This window comes from Carettochelys insculpta, chromosome 23 (genome assembly GCF_033958435.1).
Source record: "Carettochelys insculpta isolate YL-2023 chromosome 23, ASM3395843v1, whole genome shotgun sequence".
NCBI lineage: Eukaryota > Metazoa > Chordata > Testudines > Carettochelyidae > Carettochelys > Carettochelys insculpta.
This window is the reverse complement of record NC_134159.1, coordinates 6,720,606-6,746,365: the sequence shown is the minus strand read 5'-3', so window position 1 is coordinate 6,746,365 and position 25,760 is coordinate 6,720,606. Positions and strand designations below refer to the sequence as shown.

At 51.3% G+C, this 25,760-nt stretch overlaps 1 protein-coding gene across 1 annotated transcript in view; it reads right to left on the bottom strand.

The window, feature by feature from the left end:
- Positions 1-25,760, bottom strand: part of ATP13A2 (ATPase cation transporting 13A2) — a 71,507-nt gene that overhangs the window by 5,846 nt on the left and 39,901 nt on the right. The window contains exons 10-23 of the mRNA XM_074975638.1: positions 25,481-25,547; positions 21,967-22,098; positions 21,028-21,195; positions 17,911-18,021; positions 17,778-17,824; positions 16,727-16,915; positions 16,405-16,611; positions 10,669-10,782; positions 5,587-5,743; positions 4,920-5,040; positions 3,134-3,258; positions 2,379-2,539; positions 1,492-1,602; positions 780-859 (exon numbers count right to left, since the gene is read on the bottom strand). Coding sequence (XP_074831739.1) covers positions 780-859; positions 1,492-1,602; positions 2,379-2,539; positions 3,134-3,258; positions 4,920-5,040; positions 5,587-5,743; positions 10,669-10,782; positions 16,405-16,611; positions 16,727-16,915; positions 17,778-17,824; positions 17,911-18,021; positions 21,028-21,195; positions 21,967-22,098; positions 25,481-25,547 — 1,790 coding nt within the window. The remainder of the gene's footprint in view (positions 1-779; positions 860-1,491; positions 1,603-2,378; positions 2,540-3,133; positions 3,259-4,919; positions 5,041-5,586; positions 5,744-10,668; positions 10,783-16,404; positions 16,612-16,726; positions 16,916-17,777; positions 17,825-17,910; positions 18,022-21,027; positions 21,196-21,966; positions 22,099-25,480; positions 25,548-25,760) is intronic.

Below are 25,760 nucleotides of genomic sequence, written 5' to 3'. Positions count from 1 at the left end.
ACTTTGGAGAAAGATCAGGGCATTTAGCATTTTACGAGGTCCACAGGTTACGGCCAGGAGGGAACATAAGAATCATCTAGTCTGACCTCCTACCTAACCCTGGTCAGAGAATTCCATGCAGCAATCCCTGCACAAAGCCGAGAAGACACCCATTCTCAGACAGTTCAAGTCATGGAGAATACACCAAAGCTCTGGGTAAATTGCACCACTGCTTAATAGCCCTCACTGTGCCTTACTTCTAGCCTGAATGTGTCCCACTTCCAGCCACTGGACCTTGCTATGAACTTTTTACTCCCGCCCCGCCGGTCTAACTACATAAAATCCTGTCTAAGCTACTGGAGCATCCCAGCTAGAAATCAACTCTTCTTCAAGGCAGACGACACTGGTCAGGGTTTGAGTGCAGGACCGTGGCTGTCTCTATCCTGCATCTTGTACTGATGTTACTGGCACACCCAGCAGTGCTGGGAGCTCTGTGTTCTACGGCTGCCTCAACCGACAGTTTGGCTGCCAAAAACTGGCCATTGTTGCCAACAGCCTGTCTATCCCCACCATCAACAGAGATAAAAGCACCCAACCAGCTGTCCTGAGCCCCACAGTGTTGCTGTGTCTGGGTCAGGGAAGGGAAGAGAGGGCAATGGATCAGATGGTGCGGTCAGCTGCAAACGGACTGCCCAGCTGCCGAGAGCACTGACAAGAGGTCGCTTCGGAAGGACGTGCTAGGTCTACACCTGTCCTACGACCTTGCTCTCCTCACCATGTCCCGGGGACTGGGAACTTACTTGAGGTCCTGTAAGCTGTAAACCAGCTGAGTTTTCTGGTCAGGTGACATACGAGCAAAAATCGTGGCCTGAATCAGGATCTGAAGGAGAAAGCGCCCCGTGATCAGATAAGTGATGGTACCAGCAGCACTTAAGCAGAGCCGCAGCCAGCATGACTACCCAGCAGGCTCAAGGACCACAGTTACAAGGCAACAGCCTGTGGTTCCCTAGCACGGCCATCCTCCTGGCTGTTGGGACTGGTCCCCTGAGCGTTTCCACGGTGGTTAGGTCAGGCAGTGGGCTGTGGCAGACAACATGTCCATGCTGCATCCACTGCTGCTTCTCATGGGGACTCAGGAACATTGGTTCCAGGAGACTCGTCAAAAATGACCAGTGATGGTGGGGACCCCAGGGGCTATGCACGGGAAAGACTCCGGCTGCAGTGTCAGAGGGCCCTGAAATCTGACAGGGTAGGTGCTGCCTCCTCACATGTATTGCAGGGGGACAAACCCACAACAGTCTGGGAACAAGTATGTTCTGGGGTGAGGACTGGGCATGGCTCCTGATGCGGGTGGGTCTCTGCTATGCTAGGGCCAGGCTAGGGCAGAAAGGAGCAGTCATGAAAAGCACAGGCTGGCGGTGAGCAGGAGACCTCAGCTATCTGCACTGCTCCGCCTCAGGCTTCCCCACTAGCAGACGACTGACCTGAGATGCAGGAGAGGGAAGAACTCACCCTGGGGAGCAGGTGAGGGAAGTGTTCACAAAGCACGGTGAAGGATTTCCCGTTCAGTGCCAGGTGGCAGGGCAGCTGCTCGAGGAAACCGGCATCCTGCTGATACAGGCCCTGTGGACCGAAACCCACCACCAGCTGCTCAGCTCTGCGCAGACTTTGCTTTTTTCCATGGGCTAATCAGGCCCCGCAGCTGCGTTCAGCGATGCAGGGACCTGGCAGAGACTGCTCAGGCAGGGAAATCTTCCCTCACCAGACCAAACCAAGAACTGGGCCACTCCCTGACTCCACCTCAGGGTCACACCCTGATCCCTGGCCCGCTCCCCAGCTCCCCGAGCCCGAGAGGCAGCTCCTGGGAGAGGCCTGCCCAGGCCGAAGAAGCGCAGGGCAGATCGTATCCTACTGCCTAGAGCAGTCAGACATTGGAGCAGTCACACAGAGGCTCAACGCCAGCCATGCTCCAGTCTGGGCCTGCATGTTGGGGGTAAAGGGGCCAGCTGTAACCCGGGGCCAAGCATGTTCTGGGGGTGGAGAATCGGCCCGCCTGCAGGAGCAAGAGACAGGACTCTCGTACGGCTCCCGGTGCACTGGGCCTCTGCTCCTGCTGGGGGCCTCTGGGCCATACAACACTGCAGGTGATAAAAGGAAAGGATGAGGGGGAGAGTTACTGAGCCCCACAGCAAGGCCCTGGGGTGCTTGTGCTGAAGGACCCGTGGAAACCAGCCCCCGAACCCCAGGTCTCTGCAGCACCAGCCGGATGCCTGACAAGCCCAGCTGCGGGGTAGGAGGGCTCTCGCGTGTCCGTGTGCTCCAGAACCCATAATCTCACCTTAAGAAAGGGATTCACACACACAGCTGTTGGGTCTTCTGCAGCCCTGGCCAGCACTCACCACTGCCTGCTCCTGCCCCTGGGGGTCATCGGCGGAGAGGAATTTGAGGGTGGCGGGTTTGTTATGGCGGGGAGGCGCCGCGTTCACGAACACCACCCGCTCCTTCAGCTCAACCATCCGGCAACTCTTGGCCACATTCACAGCTGTCAGCATGTTGTCGCCTGGCAAGGAGAGAGGGATGGGGACATTAACCTCTCGCACAACAGCCCTGCGCTGGCTCATGGCTCCACTACCAGAACCTGACTTAACTCTGCTGAGCTTGCCAAGTTAACAGTGAGTAATAAAATAAAGGGAGCAAAGAGCAAGAAAGCAGAACTTCCCCAGTAAGCCACTTCTCCCGAAAAACTGCCACCCCTCCTTTCACCACCTGAGAAAGACAAAAATGGCACAAGCCTGGTCCGAGACTTTTCCAAGTGCCCCGGACATCCGTCCAGCTCTCAGTGATCCTTAGACAAAAGGGATTATGACCACATGAGCCTTCCAGTCCCCCTCGCCCTGCGAACCGGGTCTATTTTGCTACCTATGTTACAGACGAATAAACTGAGGAACACAGCAACTTGCCCAAGGACACTAAGAGTCAGTGGCAGAGTCAAAAACAGAACTTAGGACTCCTGGCTCCCAGTCCCTTCTCCAACCCTCAGACCCCAAACTTCTTAGCAAGGCTATTTATTCCTTTACAGTTGCCATGAGCTCTACCTACATGATCCAGAGGTAGCCACTCCTGCCACCACCTTAGAAGCAGTTCCACCAGTTACCTGTGACCATGACGGTGCGGATGTTTGCATTCCTTAGCAGGTGGATCACAGGGGCCGTCTCTGCCTTGAGAACATTTCTTATCACTAGGAAGCCAAGGAGGCTCATTCCACTCTCTACGGCGTCCCTGCCAAGACACACGGCGTAAGTGTCGGATGCCAGAACAAGATCGGGGAGCAAATTAGACTTTGGACAACAGCAGTATTGTCAGGCAGCAGCTGGCTAGATACTTCAGACAGATTGAGAATTGGGTCCTTAAAAAGACATTTAGCTCACCGAATACACTCATCCCTCACTATACGGGCATAACTGGTTCCCAGCTGTCTGCTCGTAGGTGAAAACTCGTAAGAGGGACACTAAATTACCATTAAAATGCAGGTAAAAGTCTCTGATTGGTTCCGAGTGCTCCTAAGTTGGCAAAGGAGTGGCAGCAAGTGGCGCTGCTGTTGAAAGGTACGTGAACCTTGGGTTTCGGGGGTGGGGATTGGAGAGGGTTAAAGGCTGGGGGCAGTTTGGGGCCATGAGTGGGATAGAGGGTTAAAACCTGGGGGTGGGCTGGGACCATGGGGGGAGTGGGGGTTAAGGCTGCGTTGGTTTGGGGTCTGCAGGGGGTTCAGGCAGCAGGGGGCTGGGTTTGCAGTGGGTTCAGGCTGTGGGGGGGTGGGTCTGCAGCGGGTTGGAGCCACAAGGAGGGGGTTAGGCTCGTATTAGCAGGGTGGAGTTCACTTGTTCAGTGAACAAAGGTAAGTATATGCGTCCCTCGTTTTAGTGAGTACTCCTAAGTGAAGTACTTGTTTAACAAGGGATGAGTGTATTGCTAGAGATTCAGATCTCCACGCCGGAAAGGACCACTGTGATCACTGAGCTTGAGCGCCTATAATACAGGCCAGAGAACACCCCAAACCGATTTTTGCTTCGATGCTGATTCTAGAGCTATGCAAGGAAGTGTCGTCTCAGTTTGCCAGCAATTCCAAACTTTTTTTCAACTAAATAAAATTAAACATTTGGGAGGGGTAGCTCAGTGGTTAGAGCACTGGTTCTGTAAACCCAGCACTGGGAACGCAATCCTTGAGGGGGTCTTTCAAGGGTCTGGGATGGGTTAAAAAAATGGTGATAGGTCCTGCCATGAGGGCAGGGGACTGGACTTGACGACCTCTCAAGGTCCCCTCCAGTGCTATGACATATAGCAGCTGCTGATTTTTTTTCCTTCAACTTCCTGAAGTGGGGTTCTAAAGAGCAGGGAAAGAGGCTGATCTCAGATGGCAGAACAAGGAGCAATGGCCTCAAGTTACAGAGCAGTAGGTGTAGGTTGCATATTGGGGAAAAACTATTTCACCAAGAGGGTGAAGCACTGGAATGCTTTCCTGAAGGAGGTGGTGGAATCTCCACCCCTACAGATTTTTAAGTCTCAGCTTGACAAAGTCCTGGCTGACGTGATTTAGTTGGGGTTGGTCCTGCTCTGGGCAGGGGGCTGGACTCGCTGGCCCCCTGAGGTTCCTTGCAGCCCTAGGATCCTATGAACAAAACAACTCCCAAACATTTCAATTTTAGGATTATTATTTTGCTCTTTCTCCCCCAGCTGAAACAATTCAGTGAAGCTGACCCTAGTTTATGAAATGTTCCAGTACCATTGAATCAACCTTCTTCTTCAAAAACAAATTGTGGCAAAAAATTTCACCCAGCTCTCACTGACGCAGAGGAGTTGAGGTACTGCAAGAGTCAAGGGAGAAAGGAAGGGAACAGAGGAAAGGAAGGAAGGAAGGAAAACCTTGTGTACTGCTCACACACCTAGTCAGCTGCTGCGCTTCCTCAAAGGTTTTGAGGTTTGTTAGTGTTTTGTAGGCGAGTCCCAGGACCCGGAAGCCGTCTGTAGTGTAATGTCGTAACAACTGGGAGAAATCCACTGGGACTGCAGAAAAAGGTTGTATCAGTTCAGGAAAGCAGACACTCTCCAAGGTACTAGGGACCGCGTGCAGAACAAGTATGGGAACAACATCTAATCTGGTGTAGATTAGAACCTGGCTGACCGAGGGCCACTGGAATTCCAGAGAAAACTCATTTCATAACTTGCTCACATGGTGGTTAGGTCTCCTCCCAAGATAAAGGAGTTCATAGCTACTGGAGTAACTGGTCAACAGTCATGACTGTGATTTAGAGATCTGGGTGGCAGATTCTTGGCCTTCTTCGGTAAGCACCTGCCTGCCTCTCCTCTTATCCTAAAAGCTGATCTCCTTGCTTGGTTTGCTATAGCTGGAGCAACCAATGGGCTCCAGCCTCAGGCTGTCACAAACATCACCACTGCTCATGAAACTGGAACTCCTTGCCACCTATCTAGCTCATCTATAGAAAACAAAGGGGATGCTGGCGGGTGGTTTCCATTGACAACAACCAAACCCAGCAGCCAGGGGAAACATCCTAGCTAGGAGATGAGGTAGGAGCAGGGGCTGCCCTTTACCTGTTTCATTTTTACAGAGACTGGCCACCATCTCTGGCGCCCCCTTCATGTACGCTTGCAAAGGGGTGTCGCCAGGCAGCTTCACCAAGACGCTCATCCGCTGCAGGGAGGAGGAGAATGGGAACCGACGGAGAATCCCAGCCGACTCCTTGTGCTTCTGGTGAGGGAATGGAACCAGAAACATACTCAGAGGGACTCACGCTCACTGCACATTAGCTGTGGGTTAGGTGGTACAGACCCACCTCCAGAAGAACCACTTGGTTGCAGGCTGGTTGGAAAGGCACATTGGAGGAGGAGCCACGGGGGATTCTTTTTTTGAGGGGGAGGGAGGGAGCAAAATGGATCTGGGGGGCTCTGACACAGTTCACAAATTCCAGTCAAATTTGACTGAAGAGTTTAAACTGAAAAAAGAAAAAAAGATTAAAATTTTTCATTTCAATTTTTCATTTCAAATTCTTATTTGGCCCATTTAATAGGAAAAGGCGATAAACTTCCCCCAGAGTGTCCAAATCAAAATAAAACACTAAAAAAAAATCATTTTGGGTTGATTGAAAGTTTCGCTCCACTTGAAACAAACAAAGAAAGATTTCATTCTGAATTGACCTGAGAGGGTTGGAGTGAGTTGAACAAAGGTTTTGATTTTTTTAATTTGTTGAACTACTTCAAAACCATTGAGGTTCGTGGATGATATAGTTGTCACTGAGGAAGATGAGGAGAAGCTAGTGAAAACGGTGTGGGTGTTAAACGAAGAAGAGAAGCAGTATGGACTGATTATGAACATTGATAAAACAAAAAACAATGGTATTTGGAGATAAGGAGATAGGAAGGAAGATCAGTGTGGACGGTATTGAACTAGAAAATGTAGAGAAGTTCACATATAGGGGAGCAACATAACATATGGTAAATGTGTGGTTGTGTAGGTGGTGTAGCAGGGAAGGATTTGGTTTCTTTGACCATGGGATTCTGTTTCGTCAACAGGGATTGCTGAGAAGAGACGGGATCCACCTCACTAAAAGAGGAAAGAGCATCTTTGCGGGCAGGCTTGCAAACCTAGCGAGGAGGCTTTAAACTAGGTTTGTCCGGGGAAGGTGACACAAGCCCTGAGGTAAGTGGGGAAGGAGGAGAGATCAATCAAGTGCGTTTTCTGGGTGAAGAGGAGAAAGTGGGGCAATGGGTCCCTTCTCTAAGATGCTTGTACACTAATGCCAGAAGCCTGGGAACAAACAGGAAGAATTAGAGGCCCTGGCACAGTCACACAAGTATGAGGTGGTTGGAATAAGGGAGACTTGGTGGGACGATTCGCATGACTGGAGCACGTTCATGGAAGGCTATAAACTGCTTAGGAAGGACAGACGGGAGAAAAGGAGGAGGAGCTGAGCTCTGTGGGAGGGAGCAGTGTGACTGCTCAGAGCTCCAGTATGAGGAGGGAGAAAATCCAGTTGAGTGTCTTTGGGTTAAGCTTAGAGGTGGAAGTAACAGATGTGATGTTGTAGTTGGTGTCTGTAACAGACCACCAGATCGGGGAGATGAGATAGATGAGGATTTCTTCAGGCAGCTAAGTGAAGCTTCCAAATCACAGGTCCTGGTTCTCATAGGAGACTTTAACTATCCGGACATTTGTTGGGAGACCAATACAGCAGCACACAGACAATCCAGGAAGGTTTTGGAGAATGTTGGGGATAACTTCTTGGTACAAGAGCTGAAGGAACTGACCAGGGGCCACACGCAACTTGACCTGCTGCTCACAAACAGGGAAGAACTAGTAGAAGAAATAGAAGTGGGAGGGAACCTGGGCTGCAGCGACCATGAGATCGTAGATTTCATGATCCGGACAAAAGTAAGAAAGATGAGCAGTAACATACAGACCCTTGATTTCAGAAGAGCAGACTTTGACTCCCTAAGAGACTGGATGAGCAGGATCCCTTGGGAAACGAAGATGAAGGGGAAAAGAGCTGAAGGGAACTGGCAGTATTTTAAAGAAGTCTTACTGAAGGCACGGGAACAAACAATCCTGCTGCATAGTAAGATATGCAAACATGGTAGGCAACCAGCTTGACTTAACAGGGAAATCCTTAGTCAGCTTAAATTCAAAAAGGATGCATACAAGAAATGGAAACGTGGACAGCTGACTAAGGAGCAGCATAAACATACGGCTGGAGAATGCTGGGCAGTAATCAGGAAAGCGAAAGCACAACTGGAACTGCAGCTGGCAAGGGATGTGAAGAGTAACAAGAAGGGTTTCTACAGGCATGTGAACAATAAACAGGTTATCAGAGAAGGTGTGGGGCCATTACTGGATGAGGGAGGTAACCTAGTGACAGATGATGCAGGAAAAGCTGAAGTACTCAATGCTTTTTTTGGCTCAGTCTTCATGGACAAAGTCAACTTCCACATGACGGTCCTAGACGATGCAGTATGGGAAGGTGGAGGGCAGCCAGCTGTGGGGAAGGAAGAAGTTCTGAGCTATCTAGAAAAACTAGATGTGCACAAGTCCATGGGTCTGGATTTAATGCACCCCAGGGTACTGAGGGAATTGGCAGAGGTCATTGCTGAACCTTTGGCCATTATCTTTGAAGACTCTTGGAGATCACGGGAGATACCGGGTGACTGGAAGAAAGCAAACGTAGTGCCCATCTTTAAAAAAGGAAAGAAGGACAATCCAGGGAACTATAGACCCGTCAGCCTTACCTCAATCCCTGGGAAAATAATGGAGGGAATCCTCAAGCAATCCGTTTTGGAGCACTTGGAAGAGGGGAAAGTGATCAAAAGTAGCCAACATGGATTCACCAGGGGCAAGTCCTGCCTGACCAATCTGATAAGCTTCTGTGATGAGGTAACAAGCTCTGTGGACATGGGGAAGTCAGTGGATGTGATATACCTTGACTTCAGCAAGGCTTTTGATATGGTCTCCCACAACATTCTTGTCCATAAGTTAATGAAATATGGATTGGATCCTTGGACTATAAGATGGATAGAAAGCTGGCTTGATGGTCGGGCCCAACGGGTAGTGGTCAATGGCTCAATATCTGGATGGCGGTCTGTTTCAAGCGGAGTGCCACAAGGCTCGGTTCTGGGGCCGGTGTTATTCAACATCTTTATTAATGACCTGGATGAGGGACTGGATTGCACCCTCAGCATGTTTGCGGATGACACAAAACTAGGGGGAGAGGTAGATTCATTGGAGGGTAGAGAGAGAATCCAGAGGGACCTGGATAAATTGGAGGACTGGGCCAAAAGAAATCTGATGCGGTTCAGTAAGGAGAAGTGTAGAGTCCTGCACCAGGGGCAGAAGAATCCCACGCATTGTTACAGGCTGGGGACCGACTGGCTCAGCAGCAGTATGATGGAAAGGGACCTAGGGGTTATGGTGGATGAAAGGCTGGATATGAGTAAACAGTGTGCCCTTGTAGCCAAGAAGGCTAACGGCATACTAGGGCGCATTAGGAGGAGCATTTCGAGCACATCTAGAGAAGAAGTTATGCCTCTTTATTCGGCACTGGTGAGGCCACATCTGGAATATTGTGTCCAGTTTTGGGCCCCCCACTATAAAAAGGATGTGGATTTGCTGGAGCAGGTTCAGCGAACGGCAACAAAAATGATTAAGGGTCTGGAGCACAAGACCTATGAGGATAGGTTGAGGCATTTGGGCTTGTTTAGTTTACAGAAGAGAAGACTTAGAGGTGATTTAATAGCAGCCTTCAACTTCCTGAAGGGGAGCTGTAAAGAGGAGGGTGAGAAACTGTTCTCAGTGGTGTCAGGTGGCAGAACAAGGAGTAATGGTCTGAAGTTGAAGAGGGAGAGCTGTAGGTTAGATATTAGGAAAAACTACTTCACCAGGCGGGTGGTGAAGCATTGGAATGTGTTGCCTAGAGATGTGGTGGATTCTCCATCCCTTGAGGTTTTTAAGTCCCGGCTGGAAAAGGTCCTGGCTGGGATAACTTAGTGGGAGTTGATCCTGCTTGAAGCAGGGGGCTGGACTAGATGACCTCCTGAGGTCCCTTCCAGCCCTGTGATTCTGAGATTCTGTATGATCTAGACTGTAAGAAGGACATAGCGACTAGAATAGTGAAAGCAAGAGCGAGTTTGAAGGCGATAGATAAGATCTGGAAAAGCAAAGCAATTAGCTTAAGAACGAAGCTGGGCATCTTGAAAACATGTGTATTCAGCAGCATGTTGTACGAATGTGAGACATGGGTGATAATGAAAGATTTGAAAAGAAGAATATTGGCATCTGAAAGGAGTTGTTATACAACGATTCTGAGAATAGGATGGATGCAGAAGGTCACCAATGAGGAATTATACAGGAAGATACAGCCAAAAGAGAACCTGCTGCAGAAGGTTATAAAACAGAAGCTACAACTATTTGGGCATATTTGCAGAATGAATGATGAACAAAAAATCAAGACCCTGGTATTTGGCATAATGGACGGTTCAAATAGGAGAGGCAGACCCCACAGAGAATGGATAGATGATGTAGTAGATTGGTGCAGAGCTAGTCCACAGAAACTAAGCCACTCTGCACTGGACAGAGGAAGATGGAAGGAAATAGTGACAGAGGCATCAGACATCAACGGGCGCTGAGCCCATGGTTATTGATGATGACGGTGATGATGAGTGTGGTTTGAAGAGGGCTGATTTTTTCCCCATTTTTTCTGGCTGGGTCCCTGACCCAGGACAATTCACTTCACACGGGTGTCTGGGTCAGGCAGCCTCTTTGCTGTCACAGAGGCAGGTGGGACCCAATCCAGTGGCTGGAGGAGGAGGCCAGAAAATTGCAGCCGGCAGGCAGGGTGCAGACGGATGGCTGGGGCTAGGAAAAGAGTTAACTGTTGGACTCATTTACCAAGGATTGGGGCAATTCTCCATCACTGGTGATTCTGGAACCAGAAGGGGATGTCTTTCCACAAGGCACATGCTGGGAGTAGTTTTGGGGATGTGCGTTGTCCAGGACGACAGACCAGACACGTTGCACGCCATAAACTCTGCTCCCCTCTCAAGTACGGCATAAACAATCCCTCCCTCCACTCCTGCAGGGCACCGTCATCACTGTGTACCAGGGCACCAGCTAACCGGGGGGCTCACCGTGCCCTGTGGCTGCTCGTCCGGAGGTGGTGGCTTCATGACCGCTAGCACCTTTGTCCCGAAGTGCTGGACAGCGCACAGCTCTGCCTCCTCCCCTTCGGCCTCCTCCAGGGTCTGAAAGCACAGGTGGGGAGCATCAGGAGAGGCTGGCCCTCTTCCGCAAGCCCCGCATCCATTCCCTACCCAAGAGCTGAGCGTGCAGCACCGAGACACACAAAACCAACAGGCTTGCTAAGCAAAGGCAGCTGTTTGCCTGAGAGATGCAGCCTCTCAGGCTAGGGCTCCACAGCATCTCAAAATGAGCCTCCCAGCCAGGACCAACAGACTCAGGGCTTGTGCCAACACTCAACGCTCTGGGTAGCGGGTGGGCTCCAGGGTGCAAGTTGCCTCTCTAGGCCTGTTTTTCCAGCACCAGCACGAGCCCCTCTAGCCTGTCAACCCTGGCTGGAAGGATTACTCCAAAACGCCATATGGACATACCCATAGCTTTGCCGATGGCTATAGAGTCAGACTTTCTGTGGCTCTAATGCACAGATACAGGAGGTACAACAGTGCTGGTTGGGAGAGAAAGCAACTCCAAAGCACCTTGATACTTTAGATCTCCTGACAAATGGGTTAAAAAATGCAGCTCCCCCAAGCCGTCGGAGTGGCATGGCCACACTCCTGCCTGCAGCAGAATGCCTGCTCTGGAAAGCCTCAGAGGAGCAGCCACGTTAGTCTGTAGCTTCACACACAACAAGCAGTCCGGTAGCACCTTAAAGACGAACAAATGTATTAGGTCCTGAGCTTTTGGAAGAAGTGAGTCTTAACCACAAAAGCTCACGACCTAATAAATTTGCTAGTCTTTAAGGTGCTACAGGACTGCTTGCTATTTGCTCTGAAATAGGTTTCATCCATTCACTCATACCTGGTGCCTGGGGCAAGGGTGTGGGGACAGACTGTTTTATTTCACCTTTTTCAACACTTTTCCCTGGAATTGTGCTCTGACCACCTGTCCAAAAACTGGTCCCCAGGCCCAACATTTCTCATGAATCTTTAGGGAGATACTGCAAACTGTAGCCTAAATAACTAGTTTTTTTAACCTTTAACAATGTACTATTGTTACTGAACCCAGTGCATAGGAATAAACCTCTTCAGGGCACTGCTCTCACATCCCTAAAGCATTTACAAGGAACTGTTATCATGGCCTCTGCCCTATATTTATATGCTGCAGGAGATGCTTCCTGCAGATCAAATATGTTGGCGGAAAAACAAAAGTCCTGCAATTTAAGTGGATTTTTCTGGACTTTCCCACCCTCTGGCACCACCTGACTCAACAGTGACACAGCCGAGGACTTCTGCTGTGCAAGACGTGAGATTCCCTTTGGCATCATCATTTCTGTGGCTGTTCTAAACCCCAACACTTCCGATGATCAATGCTCGTCTTTCTCCAAGGTAAGTCACTTGTACGGCTGGACATTCTCCAGAACTTTCAATGCACAGGCAATTAACGAGCGGGATACTACAAATCAAGCGGATGCCAAGCACTCTTTGGCACTACCCCAATGTCTCCATCACACCCTTCAGGCCAATGGATGCTGTGAACAATTCCTGGGTGATAGGGGCAGCAACAGACAGAGTGCGAGACCAGCCAGGGACCTCTCCACCTGGCTACACAGGAGGCCTGGGTTTCATTGCCACAACATACTAATTTGGAGAGCAAAAGCTCCCTGGCTGGAGAGGGGCAAGGGAAATGCCCCAGAGCCCTCTGTTAGCCTATGCATAGAAATGTACACACACATTATGCAAACGGTATTAATACGGCATTGGTTTTGGGTATTCATATTAAATTGCATTATGCTTCTTCCAGCTCACTCACGCTCAGGCAAATATCCCATGATTTCATGGGACAAGTAGGACTCAGCCCTTGGAGCAGGGAAATACAGAAACTGTCAAGAGTTAGATGGATGAGCGTCATGTAATGTCTGGAACAAAAGTACAATGCAGTGCAAGGAAGTACTGTAAGGTGCAGGAAAGCTTGAGGGAGCATCTGGAAACCCTGTAACACTGGGCAAGTTCGATTCCAAACAGAGATGGGATGGTACTGGGAGTTCAATGCAAAGTTTATGAACACGTGCCAAGTGACTTGTGAACAGCTAGGCTAGAATGATGGTGGGTTTAAGGGAAGCACCTCTCCTGCAGGAGATGAACTGAATGTAACCCACACACCTACTGGGTGTGGCTCACTGTCCCATTGGCTGTGTCTAGACTAGCCCCAAACTTGGAAGGGGGCATGGTCTTTAGGGTGTTGGGAGATTACTAATGAAGTGCTGTGGTGCATATGCAGCACTTCATTAGTTAAAATCTCCCCGCCCAGCAACTTCGAAAAGCTGGCTTGTGTGCAGCCGTGGGTACTTCCAAGCGCTCGCGACACACTGACGTCCCTTTCTGAGGAGTAAGGGACTTCGAAGTACCCGCGGCTGACCCGTGACTACGCGCAAGCCGGCACGTCAAAGTTTCACACTTGGAAGTTGCCGCAGGAGAGATTTTGACTAATGAAGTGCTGCACATGCACCGCAGCCCTTCATGAGTAACCTCCCAACCCCCTAACGACCACGTCCCCTGCCAAGTTCGGGGCTCGTCTAGACACAGCCATGGAGCAGCACTTAGACCACTTACCGAGGGAAAGAAGGAGTCTCTTCTAGAGGGTGAGCTGAGAGCTAGACAGCTTTTAACTCAGCCTGGAGAGGATCCCGCATTAGGCTCCAGAGATCCCAGGTTCGAGTCTGCCTGTGGACGGTTACATGAACACGCTGGGAGAGTTCACTTCTTGGGAAGGACTGGTGATGTATTAACTCTCTCTTTCCTGTGCTATATTGTTTTATCTTTAGATAACCAAACCCAGCCAGATGTATTGGGTCTCTTGCACTTTCTTCACATTAAACCACAAGCGTAGCCAATTAGTTGGCTGTATCTTTCAGTCAATGGCTGGAAAGCCAGGCAGGGGCCATTAGTTAAGCCTGTCTGAAACAGAGCAGTGGGCCATTAGGATTTGGGGAGGGCATGTCTAGGGGTCCTAAATACACATGCAGAAGGCTAGCCTGGTGAGGTGGAGACACTTCTGAAAAGCTCTACATAGGCAAAATGTCTCAAATAACCAGTTAAACTAATAAAAGCAAACTAATTTTTTGGGCATAAAGCCATATTTGTAAGTCTATATAAAGATTAATGACTAAGGAAGGTTCTTCTGGGTTGAATGCCCACCCGCAGCAAAGACTAAAGCAGCAAAACGCCAAAGCCCCAGAATGAGCAGTACTGATGGCCAAAAACCGTAACAAAAGAGCTCTTGAATCTTTCACATGAAAACATGTAACTGATTAGGGAGATTGTTCACCCCTGTGGGTCATGATCCCGGGGCTCTTTACGTGAAGTAAAAAGTTAAATAAGGCATTAAGTCAGAGAACTGAAAGGAGGGTTAAAGTCAGGAGATCCAAATTGGAAATTAAAACAGCAATCCAAGTATTTGGAACTGTTCCTTGCTTAGAATTCACAAGAAATAGAGGGAAGACCAGGATGTGGTGAGCTCAAGTGCAACCAACGGGGAACAGAAATTGGGCTGGCAAAGAGTGGTTAAAAACCACGAACACAGGTATTGGCTGACCCAGAATCGGGTAGCAGCGGCAAGGAAAGGCAATGGGTGGGCAGGCACCAGCAATGGTGACTTGGGGATCAAATTCAGGTTGTGCATGGACAGTAGCTATGCTCCGTCTCCTTTCAGCCCTAGGACAATTCCCAGACATCCTGGCTCTCACTAGAGCCCACTTCCTGCTCCCAGCTGCAGCCTTTTATTTTGTTTGAGGCCAATGCAGTAAGGTGGTATCACATCATCGTGTGAGTGCGGCTCTGCTCACTGTGGTTTCAGGCTCAGAGCGAGAGTCATCTCTGCTGCTTGCTTCAGCCTGGGTGCCTCCAGGAACACGCAGAGACCAAGGGTGGTGACCGCAAGTCTGTGTCGAGTGCTAGTCTAGGGCTAGTCTGTCGTATCAATTCCATGCAAGTTACAATTAAGTTTAGAATCACCCAAGCATTTAAATCGTCCACAGCAAGGGAGGCCAACTCGCAGCTCTTTGAGCAATTAAAGGCAGCTCCTGCTCAGAGCCGTGGGCCAGGAATGCAATACGCCACTCTGCATGTGCGCCCCAGTAGTGGTGGAGGCGGCTCCAGTGAGTTGCTGGCATCGTGTCTGAGCAGGGGCTGGGGGTGCCTGCCTCTGGGGGAGGGGAATTGGATTGGGTTAGAGCAGGGAGGCTGGGAATGCCTGGCTCTGGGGGTGGGGTGGGTGCATTGGATGAGAGACGGGGGCTGGTAGTGTCTGGCTGTAGGGAAGGAGTGGGTGCATTGGGTTACAGTGGGGGGCTGGCTCGGGGTGGGAATTGGGTTAGAACGGGGGGCTGGGAGCGCCTGGCTCAGGGGGTGGGGTGAGTGCATTGGGTTAGAGCAGGGAGGCTGGGAGTGTCTGGCTCTCGGGGAGGGGAATCAGGTTAGAGTGGAGGGGCTGGCTCTGGGGGAGCGGGAGAACATTCAGCCACATATTATCCATTTATTTTTTATCTGTCTAGGTAGATATTACGTATCTATGTGATAGATTGATTTATAATAATAAATATATAATACATGGCTCTTTGCACCCAATCTGCAAACAGTGCCACGTAACTTGTAAACAATCATGCTGTGATGGGGTGCGGTCATAGGGATGTTTCCCAGTGTGCTGATCATGCTACTGCCACCTGCCTTCTTCCTTCCTGGGGCTCCCCACCACGTGTCCTGCTGAGCCAGGCCCTCTGGTCCCCCTAGCCAAGGAAGAGAGTTGCAGTAACTGCCCCCCTGCAGAGCAATGCAGACTGTTTTAACCGCAGCTTTGGGGGGATGCAGTTTTAGGGCACAGCACCCAGGGAATTCAACCCTCAGAAGGGATTAACACCCTGAATAAAAACTGTCTCTTTCTGTGCACAAGATGTGCACAGGGGCAGCTCATTAGGTAAGCCCCTTTGTTAATGAAAGGGAGATAAGCACAGTGGTAATGCTCCCCAGGTAATAACAATTTACACTGGGTTTGATTATGAACAGGAGAGATTTTATTTAGCAGGACAGTAGGATTTAAGAGATCACAGAGAAGGACAAGCAGATTTAAGTGAGTTATCAAATCAGATAAGAGATAATGTGTCGTTAAGTTTATTTCCCTAAAAATCTAGTTGCTTGTGAGTTTTTACCCGACACAGCTGCCGTTCATATCAGGTGAAATCTTCAGGTCAGAAATGATCTTATTCCGACCTGAGTCTCGTGTGCTATGAACACTGCCTAGTGAAAGTGGCATTTGGGAAGCACATACACTCCGCAAGGTGACCTGAACACATGGCAAGAATTCGCTTCCTGGAAAGGAACTCTTTCCCTTTTGTACCGTATTCCTTTGTTTTAGACAACAGATCTGGCTGAACTTGGTTATTTGGTCTCTTGAATGTTCTCTCACATTGAACTGCAAATGGACGGAACCAGGGGCTACACCTTTCAACACAGGGGTGGGCAGAGAGCCCTTGGGCTCTCTGAGGGATATAGTAGACCAGCCACTCTCCCCCTTCTACTCACCACCCACAGACGATGCAAACCAACACCCACGTCCAGAAATTTCCAAACCTCCCCCTGCACTCCCAAATCAGCTCAAAGCCTTTTGGCTCACTCCCATACTCCTCTCCCCCTTACCCAGCCAGTGGAGTCCATCATCTTGAGGTCCAAGGGGTCTCCTATGGGTTGGTCCCTCAGCAGGGAGGCACTGTGGCAGGTGGCCAGAGAGTACAGCAAGGGGCCATCAGCCAAGCAGCGGGGCTCATGGGTGATGGGCAGGAAGCAGTTATTTTCTATGGGAACAACACCCCAGACATCCAGGCCTTCCTCCGTAAGGGTCCCAGTCTGCAGCCAGGAGGAGAGAACAATGCCGTCAGCCCTCGGGCTGGCAGACCGTCACGGCAGCTGCAGCCACAGGAACGGACACCACGGCACAAGGTGGACATGCCCAGGGACTCACCTTATCGAAGCAGACCAGGCGGATTTTCCCACACAGGTTAATGCGGGGAGGGCTGGTGCAGAAAATGCCGTGACTCTTCAGCCTGTTCTGGGCATAGATGGCGCCAACGGTCATCGCAGCCGGGAGGGCTGGGGGCACAATGACTGTGATGAGATCCAGCGCACGGATGATTATTTGCTTGAGAGGAACCTGTCCATGTGCAGCAGCCAGGGAGAGAGAGAGTGTATGAGAGCTAAGCTGCAGCCTGATGAAGGCTCTCCAGGGGCTCTGCAGGACACACTAACCCAACAGTGCAGCAATTGGACCTGCAGTTCATCTGAGCTGCCTCGGGAGCAGCTGGACAACTATACACCAGGGTCCAACCCCCACTGCCCAGCTGTTTAATAAAGTGAAACCAACAGGCTTCTTGAGCAGCTCTTTGGGGGGCAGCTGTTGTCTGGATTTGAGAGCAGCTGGGATTTCCCAGTTCTTTCCCCGTCAGGGAGACACCAAAGCTAGCAAGGCCTCTGACAGCTCCCAAGAAAGCAGAAAGGCAAAACAACTCAGGGTTTTCAGAAGCCCCAGCTCCCTTTTAGGGCAGCGTGATACACCCCTGCATACTCATCGCAGCTGCAATGTGTGAGTGCCTGATGATCTGCACTCAGGCACTTCTGCACGTCTCCCACGGCTTAAAGGAACTGCATCTAAATTTAACAACTCGCCTCTGCTTCCTTTGTCAGTAAAGACAAGCTGTCTCCCACGAGCCATGCAGAGCCCAGGGGATTTGAACTGGGGGCGATTTATTCTGTGTCACCTAATTCATCAGCTGCAAGATGTGTTACACGTAAGCATGAGAGAGCCAGAAGGAATCTCGAGCAGATCCAGGGGGAGTCTGCAGCACTGGCCACTAAAGACCGGAGGCAAAGCAGCACCTAGGGTTTTTCTGGTGCCAGCGTTTTTAATGTTGTCTGGCCCATTTCTGGTTTAAGCCCTGGCGGCAATTGCAGAGGGCCTGAGATGAGCAGGAGGAAGAGGGCTGAGAGGCAAGATTTTGCCATCACCAGCAGCTTACCTGGTTTTTAATCAGGATCACGATGCTGTATGTAGTGCCCATAAGAGCTGCGAGAGAGAGAGCAAACCGCTGTAAAGGGGATTCCTCAGTTAATGAGATGCTCAGATCCCGTTAGCTGGTGCCTATAACATACCCAGAGCTGCAAGGAAGAGGACAAATTTCACCGCATCCTTGTAGAACCGGAAACTCAGAGGCTTGGGGTACAGGATGGAGCTGATCAGGTCCCCTTTGGCGGTACAGAAGCCTGGGAGAGACAGACGGCAGGGCACAGTCATGTTATGGATCTGGGAACTAGCACTGGGAATTACACCTGTTCAAAGTGGCAGATTTTTGGGAAACCTGATATGGCAGCACTGTGATTCCCTTTGACGTAACAACTCATTGGAGACTGGACAGGTCCTTCCAACACAACCGCAACACTGAATCTAACACAGGGTGTGTCCCCTCACCTAACACCATCACTCAGCACTGAATCTAATGCAGGGCATGTGTGTCCCCTCACCTAACACCATCACTTAGTGCTGAATCTAACACGGGGCGTGTGTGTCCCCTCACCTAACACCATCACTCAGTGCTGAATCTAACATGGGGCGTGTGTCCCCTCACCTAACACCATCACTTTGCGCTGAATCTCACACGGGGCGTGTGTCCCCTCACCTAACACCATCACTCAGCACTGAATCTAACGCGGGGCGTGTGTCCCCTCACCTAACACTATCACTTAGCGCTGAATCTAACGCGGGGCGTGTGTCCCCTCACCTAACACCATCACTCAGCGCTGAATCTAACGCGGGGCGTGTGTCCCCTCACCTAACACTATCACTCAGCGCTGAATCTAACGCGGGGCGTGTGTCCCCTCACCTAACACCATCACTTTGCGCTGAATCTCACACGGGGCGTGTGTCCCCTCACCTAACACCATCACTCAGCACTGAATCTAACGCGGGGCATGTGTCCCCTCACCTAACACCATCACTCAGCGCTGAATCTAACGCGGGGCGTGTGTCCCCTCACCTAACACTATCACTCAGCGCTGAATCTAACACGGGGCGTGTGTCCCCTCACCTAACACCATCACTCAGCGCTGAATCTAACACGGGGCGTGTGTCCCCTCACCTAACACCATCACTCAGCGCTGAATCTAACGCGGGGCGTGTGTCCCCTCACCTAACACCATCACTCAGTGCTGAATCTAACGCGGGGCGTGTGTCCCCTCACCTAACACTATCACTCAGTGGTGAATCTAACACGGGGCATGTGTCCCCTCACCTAACACCATCACTTAGCGCTGAATCTAACACGGGGCGTGTGTCCCCTCACCTAACACCATCACTCAGCGCTGAATCTAACACGGGGCGTGTGTCCCCTCACCTAACACCATCACTCAGCGCTGAATCTAACGCAGGGCGTGTGTCCCCTCACCTAACACCATCACTCAGCGCTGAATCTAACACGGGGCGTGTGTCCCCTCACCTAACACCATCACTCAGCGCTGAATCTAACGCAGGAGTGTGTCCCCTCACCTAACACCATCACTCAGCGCTGAATCTCACACGGGGCGTGTGTCCCCTCACCTAACACCATCACTTTGCGCTGAATCTAACACGGGGCGTGTGTCCTCTCACCTAACACCATCACTCAGCGCTGAATCTAACGCAGGAGTGTGTCCCCTCACCTAACACCATCACTCAGCGCTGAATCTCACACGGGGCGTGTCCCCTCACCTAACACCATCACTCAGCGCTGAATCTCACACGGGGCGTGTGTCCCCTCACCTAACACCATCACTTTGCGCTGAATCTAACACGGGGCGTGTGTCCTCTCACCTAACACCATCACTCAGCGCTGAATCTAACACGGGGCATGTGTCTCCCCTCACCTAACACCATCACTTTGCTGAATCTCACACGGGGCGTGTGTCCCCTCACCTAACACCATCACTCAGCGCTGAATCTAACGCAGGAGTGTGTCCCCTCACCTAACACCATCACTCAGCGCTGAATCTAACATGGGGCGTGTGTCCCCTCACCTAACACCATCACTCAGCACTGAATCTAACACGGGGCGTGTGTCCCCTCACCTAACACCACCACTCAGTGCACACAAATGTGCAGATATTGGATGTCTCAACCCTGCTCACACGGCAACCGCACTGACAGGCTGTGACCACAGTTCTTGTGCTCTACAAACGGGGTCTGTCATGGGGCCCCGGCGAGCTTTATGAAAACTGGCTGATGAATGCACATCACTCTCTGTCACTGATAAAGAGCGCTCACCTTACGAGCGTACCCCCTGTAAAACTGTTACAGAGTACGATGGATTCATCGGCGGTTTCGGGCCCTTCTGGGGGTTGGTTCCCTGGGTGCTGAGTCCTTATGGCTGAGCCCTCTCAGGGCTGAACTGGCTCAGTGTCTGTGTTGCTCTGCCAGGGGCAGTAACCTCATCTCTGCGGTTTGACTAGAGGGTCTGACCCAGCAGGATAGGATGGAGGGGAGCCTCAGAGAGCAGGAGGGCAGGCACGCCAGCGGCTTGATCAGCGCACCAGAGGGCAATCGCAAGGAGACTTCTGTGATTCAACCCATCACCGTGGGCAGGGAGACAGCCCTCTACCCCACCTCCAGAATGGAGGCAGTCCCATCCTCACCCCGCCCACCACACACATGCCCACCTCCACTTACACGGCTCCAGAATGGAGACAGTCCCATCCTGGCCCCGCCCACCACACAGATGCCCACCTCCACTTACACCGCTCCAGAATGGAGGCAGTCCCATCCTGACCCCGCCCACCACACACATGCCCACCCCCACTTACATGGCTCCAGAATGGAGACAGTCCCATCCTGATCCACACAGACCCACCCACACCCACACCCACTTCCATAATGGAGGCAGTCCTGTCCCAACCCCTGCCCCCCCGCTACACCCCTTGCCCAGGGTCCTGGTGAATCTGTTGGCCCCACTGCACATGGCACATACAAGGAGGAAGGATACCCGAACATGAGAATGGCCACACTGGGTCAGAGCAGAGCTCCATCCAGGCCAGGACCCTCTCTTCCAGCAGTGGCCAATGCCAGGCATCCCCGAGGAATGAACGGAACAGGGAATCATCACATGATCCCTCCCCTGTCATCCATTCCCAGCTTCTGGCAAACAGAGGCGAGGGACCCCTGACCTGCCCATCCCGGCTAATAGTGAGGGATGATGCTACAGCCCGGATGGGAGTGCTGGGTTCGCTCCCGAAGGCACCTACCTGTGCGTGTCACCACTGCCAGGACCTCTGGGCCCATGTAGGATTTGGCTTGGACGACCTGAGTCCCGCAGAACAGGGTGTGCCGTTTGTGCTCCTCAGGGGAGTAGGTCATGCTGCCAGCTTGGGGTCCATTCGGTAAAGGCGTCTTCATCACTGGGACACTCTCCCCTGCAGGGGAAAAATCAGCCAGCGACTGAAGTCCCAGGCAGACCCACTCATACAGACACACGCCTTTATATTCAGCCAGCATTTGAGTGCCGTCCGCATGGGCGTGGGAGAGACCAGGGGCAGACAAGGAATTGTCCAGAATCCACCATCCACCTCTTCGTTTCCCTGATACACTGCTCTAACGCACCCTTGCTGGACAGAGCCACCCTTCTGGCCAAGGAGGGCCCCATCTGTGTAACGGGGAGAACAGCCCTGCTTTGCCACATAGGGGCACTGGGAGGATAAATCACAGAGTACGATAAATACTCCATGATGTATTCTCCCAATGCCCCTGTGTGTCAGAGCAGGGCTGTTCTCCAATTGCACAGATGGGGAACTGAGGCACTGAGAGACAACAGTTTAGATGCTGAAAGATGCAGACAAGTGCCTAGGGGGATTTTCAACACCACTCAGGTGTCCATCTCTCATTGAAACCAAGCACTGAAATCAATGAGAGATGGGCATCAAGGTGTAATCAAACATCCACCTAATCACCTACCTGCCTCTTGGGTGCCTACATACCTGCAAAATTATGGCCTTACGTGACTTGCTCAAGGTCACACAGAAAGTAAGTGGCAGAGCAAGGAACTGAACACAGATTTGCCCAGCCCCAAGCTAGTGCCCTAACCAGTGGCTTGTGTGGGCTAGTCTCTTTGGGGAGCCAGTCTCTGGTGTTCTAATGGGCGGCAAGTAGGAGACACCCCCCACCCACACCACGTGGAACCTGCTCACCTGTCAGCATGCTCTCGTTGACCATGCACTCGCCAGTTAGCAGAGCTGCATCACAAGGGACTACGAACCCTTCGGAGGGGAGGCTAATGCAGTCCCCTGGCACCAGGTCCAGCGAGTTCACCACCACCTCCTCTGCAAAGGCAGGCAAGCCACAGCGCAGTCAGACATTCCTTCCACTGCAACAAGCAGGCATGCGGCACTTGGTACCGGCAGATCTTGCAGCAACTTACAAGAAGAGAGAAATTACACTTCCACCATTTCACAGGTGGGAGGTCCTGAAGCCCAGAGAAGAGAGAGGATCACAAGATCACACGGTAGGTCAGTGGCAGAGCAGGGCACTCAACCCAAGCCCTTGGGCTAGGACCCAGGAGACCTCTCTCTGCAGCAGTGATGCGCTTTGGGTGTATGTAGGTGGGTGTGCCTTGTACTCTCCCCCATCTCTTCACTGAGGGACGGCATGGCACCACCACAGACGGCATGCACCTCGGAGATGAGCCCTGCTGCACCAGGTCCTCCACCTTGGCCCTGCAGCACTTTAATGCTTGTCAGGAGTTGGGTTTATCTTACCTAATCCACGTCCCACCTCGCTTTAAACCCATTTGCTTATAAATTCAGACATTAAAATTCAAAAGTGTCTCCGCACGCTGGCAAACGGCTGTCTCATTTTTACCATGCAATTATAAAATAAGTCAATTGGAATATAAACATCGTACTTACATTTCTGTGCATTGTATATAGAGCAGAATAAACAAGTCACTGTCTGTATGAACTGCTGGAGTGTAGTGACTTCCCTGGTGCTTTTAGGGTAGACTGTTGTAAAAGCAGGCAACTGTCCAGAGGAGTTGATGGACCCCCTGGAAAACCTCTGCCTAAACCAGGGATTCTCAGCCTATGGTCGGGACCCAAACATGGGTCATCCTGAGATTTTCCTAAGGGTCGCCGGCTGGGTGGCTCTGAACTGCATGTGGCTCTTTAAAGAGCCATTTGCAGCTGCTGCCGCTCACTCCTCTGGCTCCCAGTCCACACCCTGCCGTGCTGAAATGGAACTCAGTTTAGCTGGTTTAACGGCTGGCAGGAGGGACCAATTGAATTGAGTCCCATTTCAGCGCAGCAGGGCAGGGAATCGCCCATGCTGCAGGTGGGGGAAGGGGTAGGAGGGCTGTGGGGAGCTGTGCAGAGCACATGGCGACAGCGGCAACCCGGCAAAGGATCAGCAGGGGCAGCAGCAGCGCTCATGTGAGGCAGGGGGGTGCGTTTTGGGGCTGTGGGGAGTATAAGCCTGGGGGTTGGGGGAGCGGGAATCAAGATTTATTAAAAAAACCCAGGGGAGACCCTCCCCCAGTTTTGGATTGCCTTGGGTCACAAAGTCTCACTGAATGGTCAAACTGGGTCGCTGTCTTGAAAAGGTTGGGAACTGCTGGCCTAAACGCAGGGGTGGGTGTACCCCAGGTCAAGAACTACTGCTTTAAAGCAATGGCTCAGCCTCCATTTAATCATTAATGCATTAACATCCAAACCCTGCCTAAAGAACTTGGTGGATGGCTCTGCCTCGGATCAAGGCTGAAAATGGAGATGTTTTGTAATTACCACTTTAAAGGCTTAAATGACCTGCTGCGGTGTATTTAATATCTGTGGTCCAAGCAGCTGCCCAATTAGTTTATAGAACCGTAGCATCGCACTAAGGGGCACACACAGCAGGAGGTGCTGTCCCGCGGTGGGCAGAGAGCGCAACTCTAATCCCTGCCAGGGTAAGTGAAAACCTTGCAAAGATTAGACACAAAAGGACAAGCCAGCAGGGGCTGGCGGGAATCGGTTCTTTAAGTATCATGTAATTTTTAACCTTTTTAACTTTAATCCTGTGATCACGGGGTGCTAGCCCCTGGGCGCGCAGCTGCTTGCAGAAGGGGGAAAAAGAAGCCAGCCTTTTACCTCCTGAGAAAATTTAATTTTAACTAATAAGGCAGCTTACTGGAGCTCAGCAGTGAGGCAATCGTCAGAAATTCTGCCTAACGAAGCGTGATTAAGCTGCTCAGCTGAGCTGGTTTATAAGAGAACACGTACGTGATGTTTCTTAAGCAGTAGGTGCAGTTTTTTATGTTAGAAAGAGACAACAATGGTCTATGTTCCAAGTTTAGATGTCGTGTTAGAAGTTTTACAAAGCTTGATGCAGCATTGCTGAGTGGTTACCGCACTGTACTGGGACTCAGGAGACCTGGCTTCTATTCCTGGTGTTTGTCTGTGGCTTGTTGGATGACTTTGGGTCAGTCACCTCACCACCTGGTGCCTCAGCTTCCCCATCCAAAATAATGATCTTGGCCTTCTTTGTAAAGCACTTTGAGATCTACCACTGGAAAAGGACTAGATAATAAATAATGACAACCTTTCCTAGTTCTGCCCAAAGGCACCTCGCCTGCCAGAACAAAAAGCATTTTGAAAATTAGAATTTTCCTTTCACTACTTATGTAATTACCTTCTCCCTTTTGCTTCCTGAAGATAAACTGTCATGTTCCCCTTCTCCTTGCTTAGGGTGTTTCCATGCATATTGCAAACATACACATCCTGAGCCTGCAGGCCTGCGAAGGGCTTTACTCACATGAATGGAGCAGCTCGACCTGCTTCAACGTTCACAGGCCCAGAGCCACCATAAGACTAAGTGAAAATCTCACATGCTGTTTTCACAGGAATGCTAAATCTCCATAGCCAACGTACTTCAGAAAGTATCACCACCCCCACTTTACCAATGGGGAAACTGAGGCACAAAGCCAACAGGTCAGTGGCAGAGTTGGTAATAGATTCCAGCTCTCCCGAGTGCCAGTCCAGTGCTCCAGCCGACAAACTAGGCTGCTTCCATAACAGTGGGGGAGAAAACTGGGTCTTCCAGAAAACTGTCTAAGTGTGATTTCTATCTAAAAGTGTCTTAGCACCCAGCACCCTGTGATGCTGCCTTAACCTGCTGAGCACGGCAGTTTACACACGAGATTTCACTACGCCAACAGTGCAGGGTGAGTGCAAGGCCTGATGGGATGCCGGTCACAGCAGTGCAGCCAGCACACAATCAGTGCACCACTTGAATCCCATCTGAAAGGTTTAAGGGAAACAGAAGCAGCACAGGGACCTTGTGCACAGGGGGGTGAATTCCACCTTCTGAGCAAGGCTCTTTGTACTCCCACTGCTCCTACACACAAAAGAGAGAAGCTGCTCCTACTGAAGTCACTGGGTGCGCTCACAGGCGCAACCGACATGCCCAGAATTTGCCGGGCCCAGTCCAGCAAGCACAGCTGGCAGCCTCTGTGCTGATTCACAACTGCAGTAATGCCCTGGGTTCAACAGGTGACGCGTCCGAACCAGCCATCTCCCAACCCCTGTGCCTCAAGGGACCTGGCACCAGCTCAAGCTTCCCCTGGAGCTCTCCCCACGAAGGCCAATTTACCTCAGTGCTGAGTGGGCAGAAGCACGTGGCGGCTGCCCGCCTTTCCCAGGGGGTGGAGGATAACAACCTACTGCTGCTGCTCACCTCCAGCAGCTTGGTGGACTCTCACGTTGATCGCAAGCTTCACCATGCTCCGCAGCATTACGCTTTGCTGCAAGGAATCAAATGCAGGCATCAGCTGCCAGGCCAGGGAGGGCGGCACTGGACTGAGCTACCCTTTGTGTGTACCAGGCTAGAAGGGAAATGGCACCACATGATGCCCGGGGGGCCCCGACCCTGGGATTCCCAGCCAGAAGGGACGATCTGGGAAGCCCACGTCTGACTGTGGGAGAGTGAACCTTTCAGAAAGTCCCCCAGTGCTGAT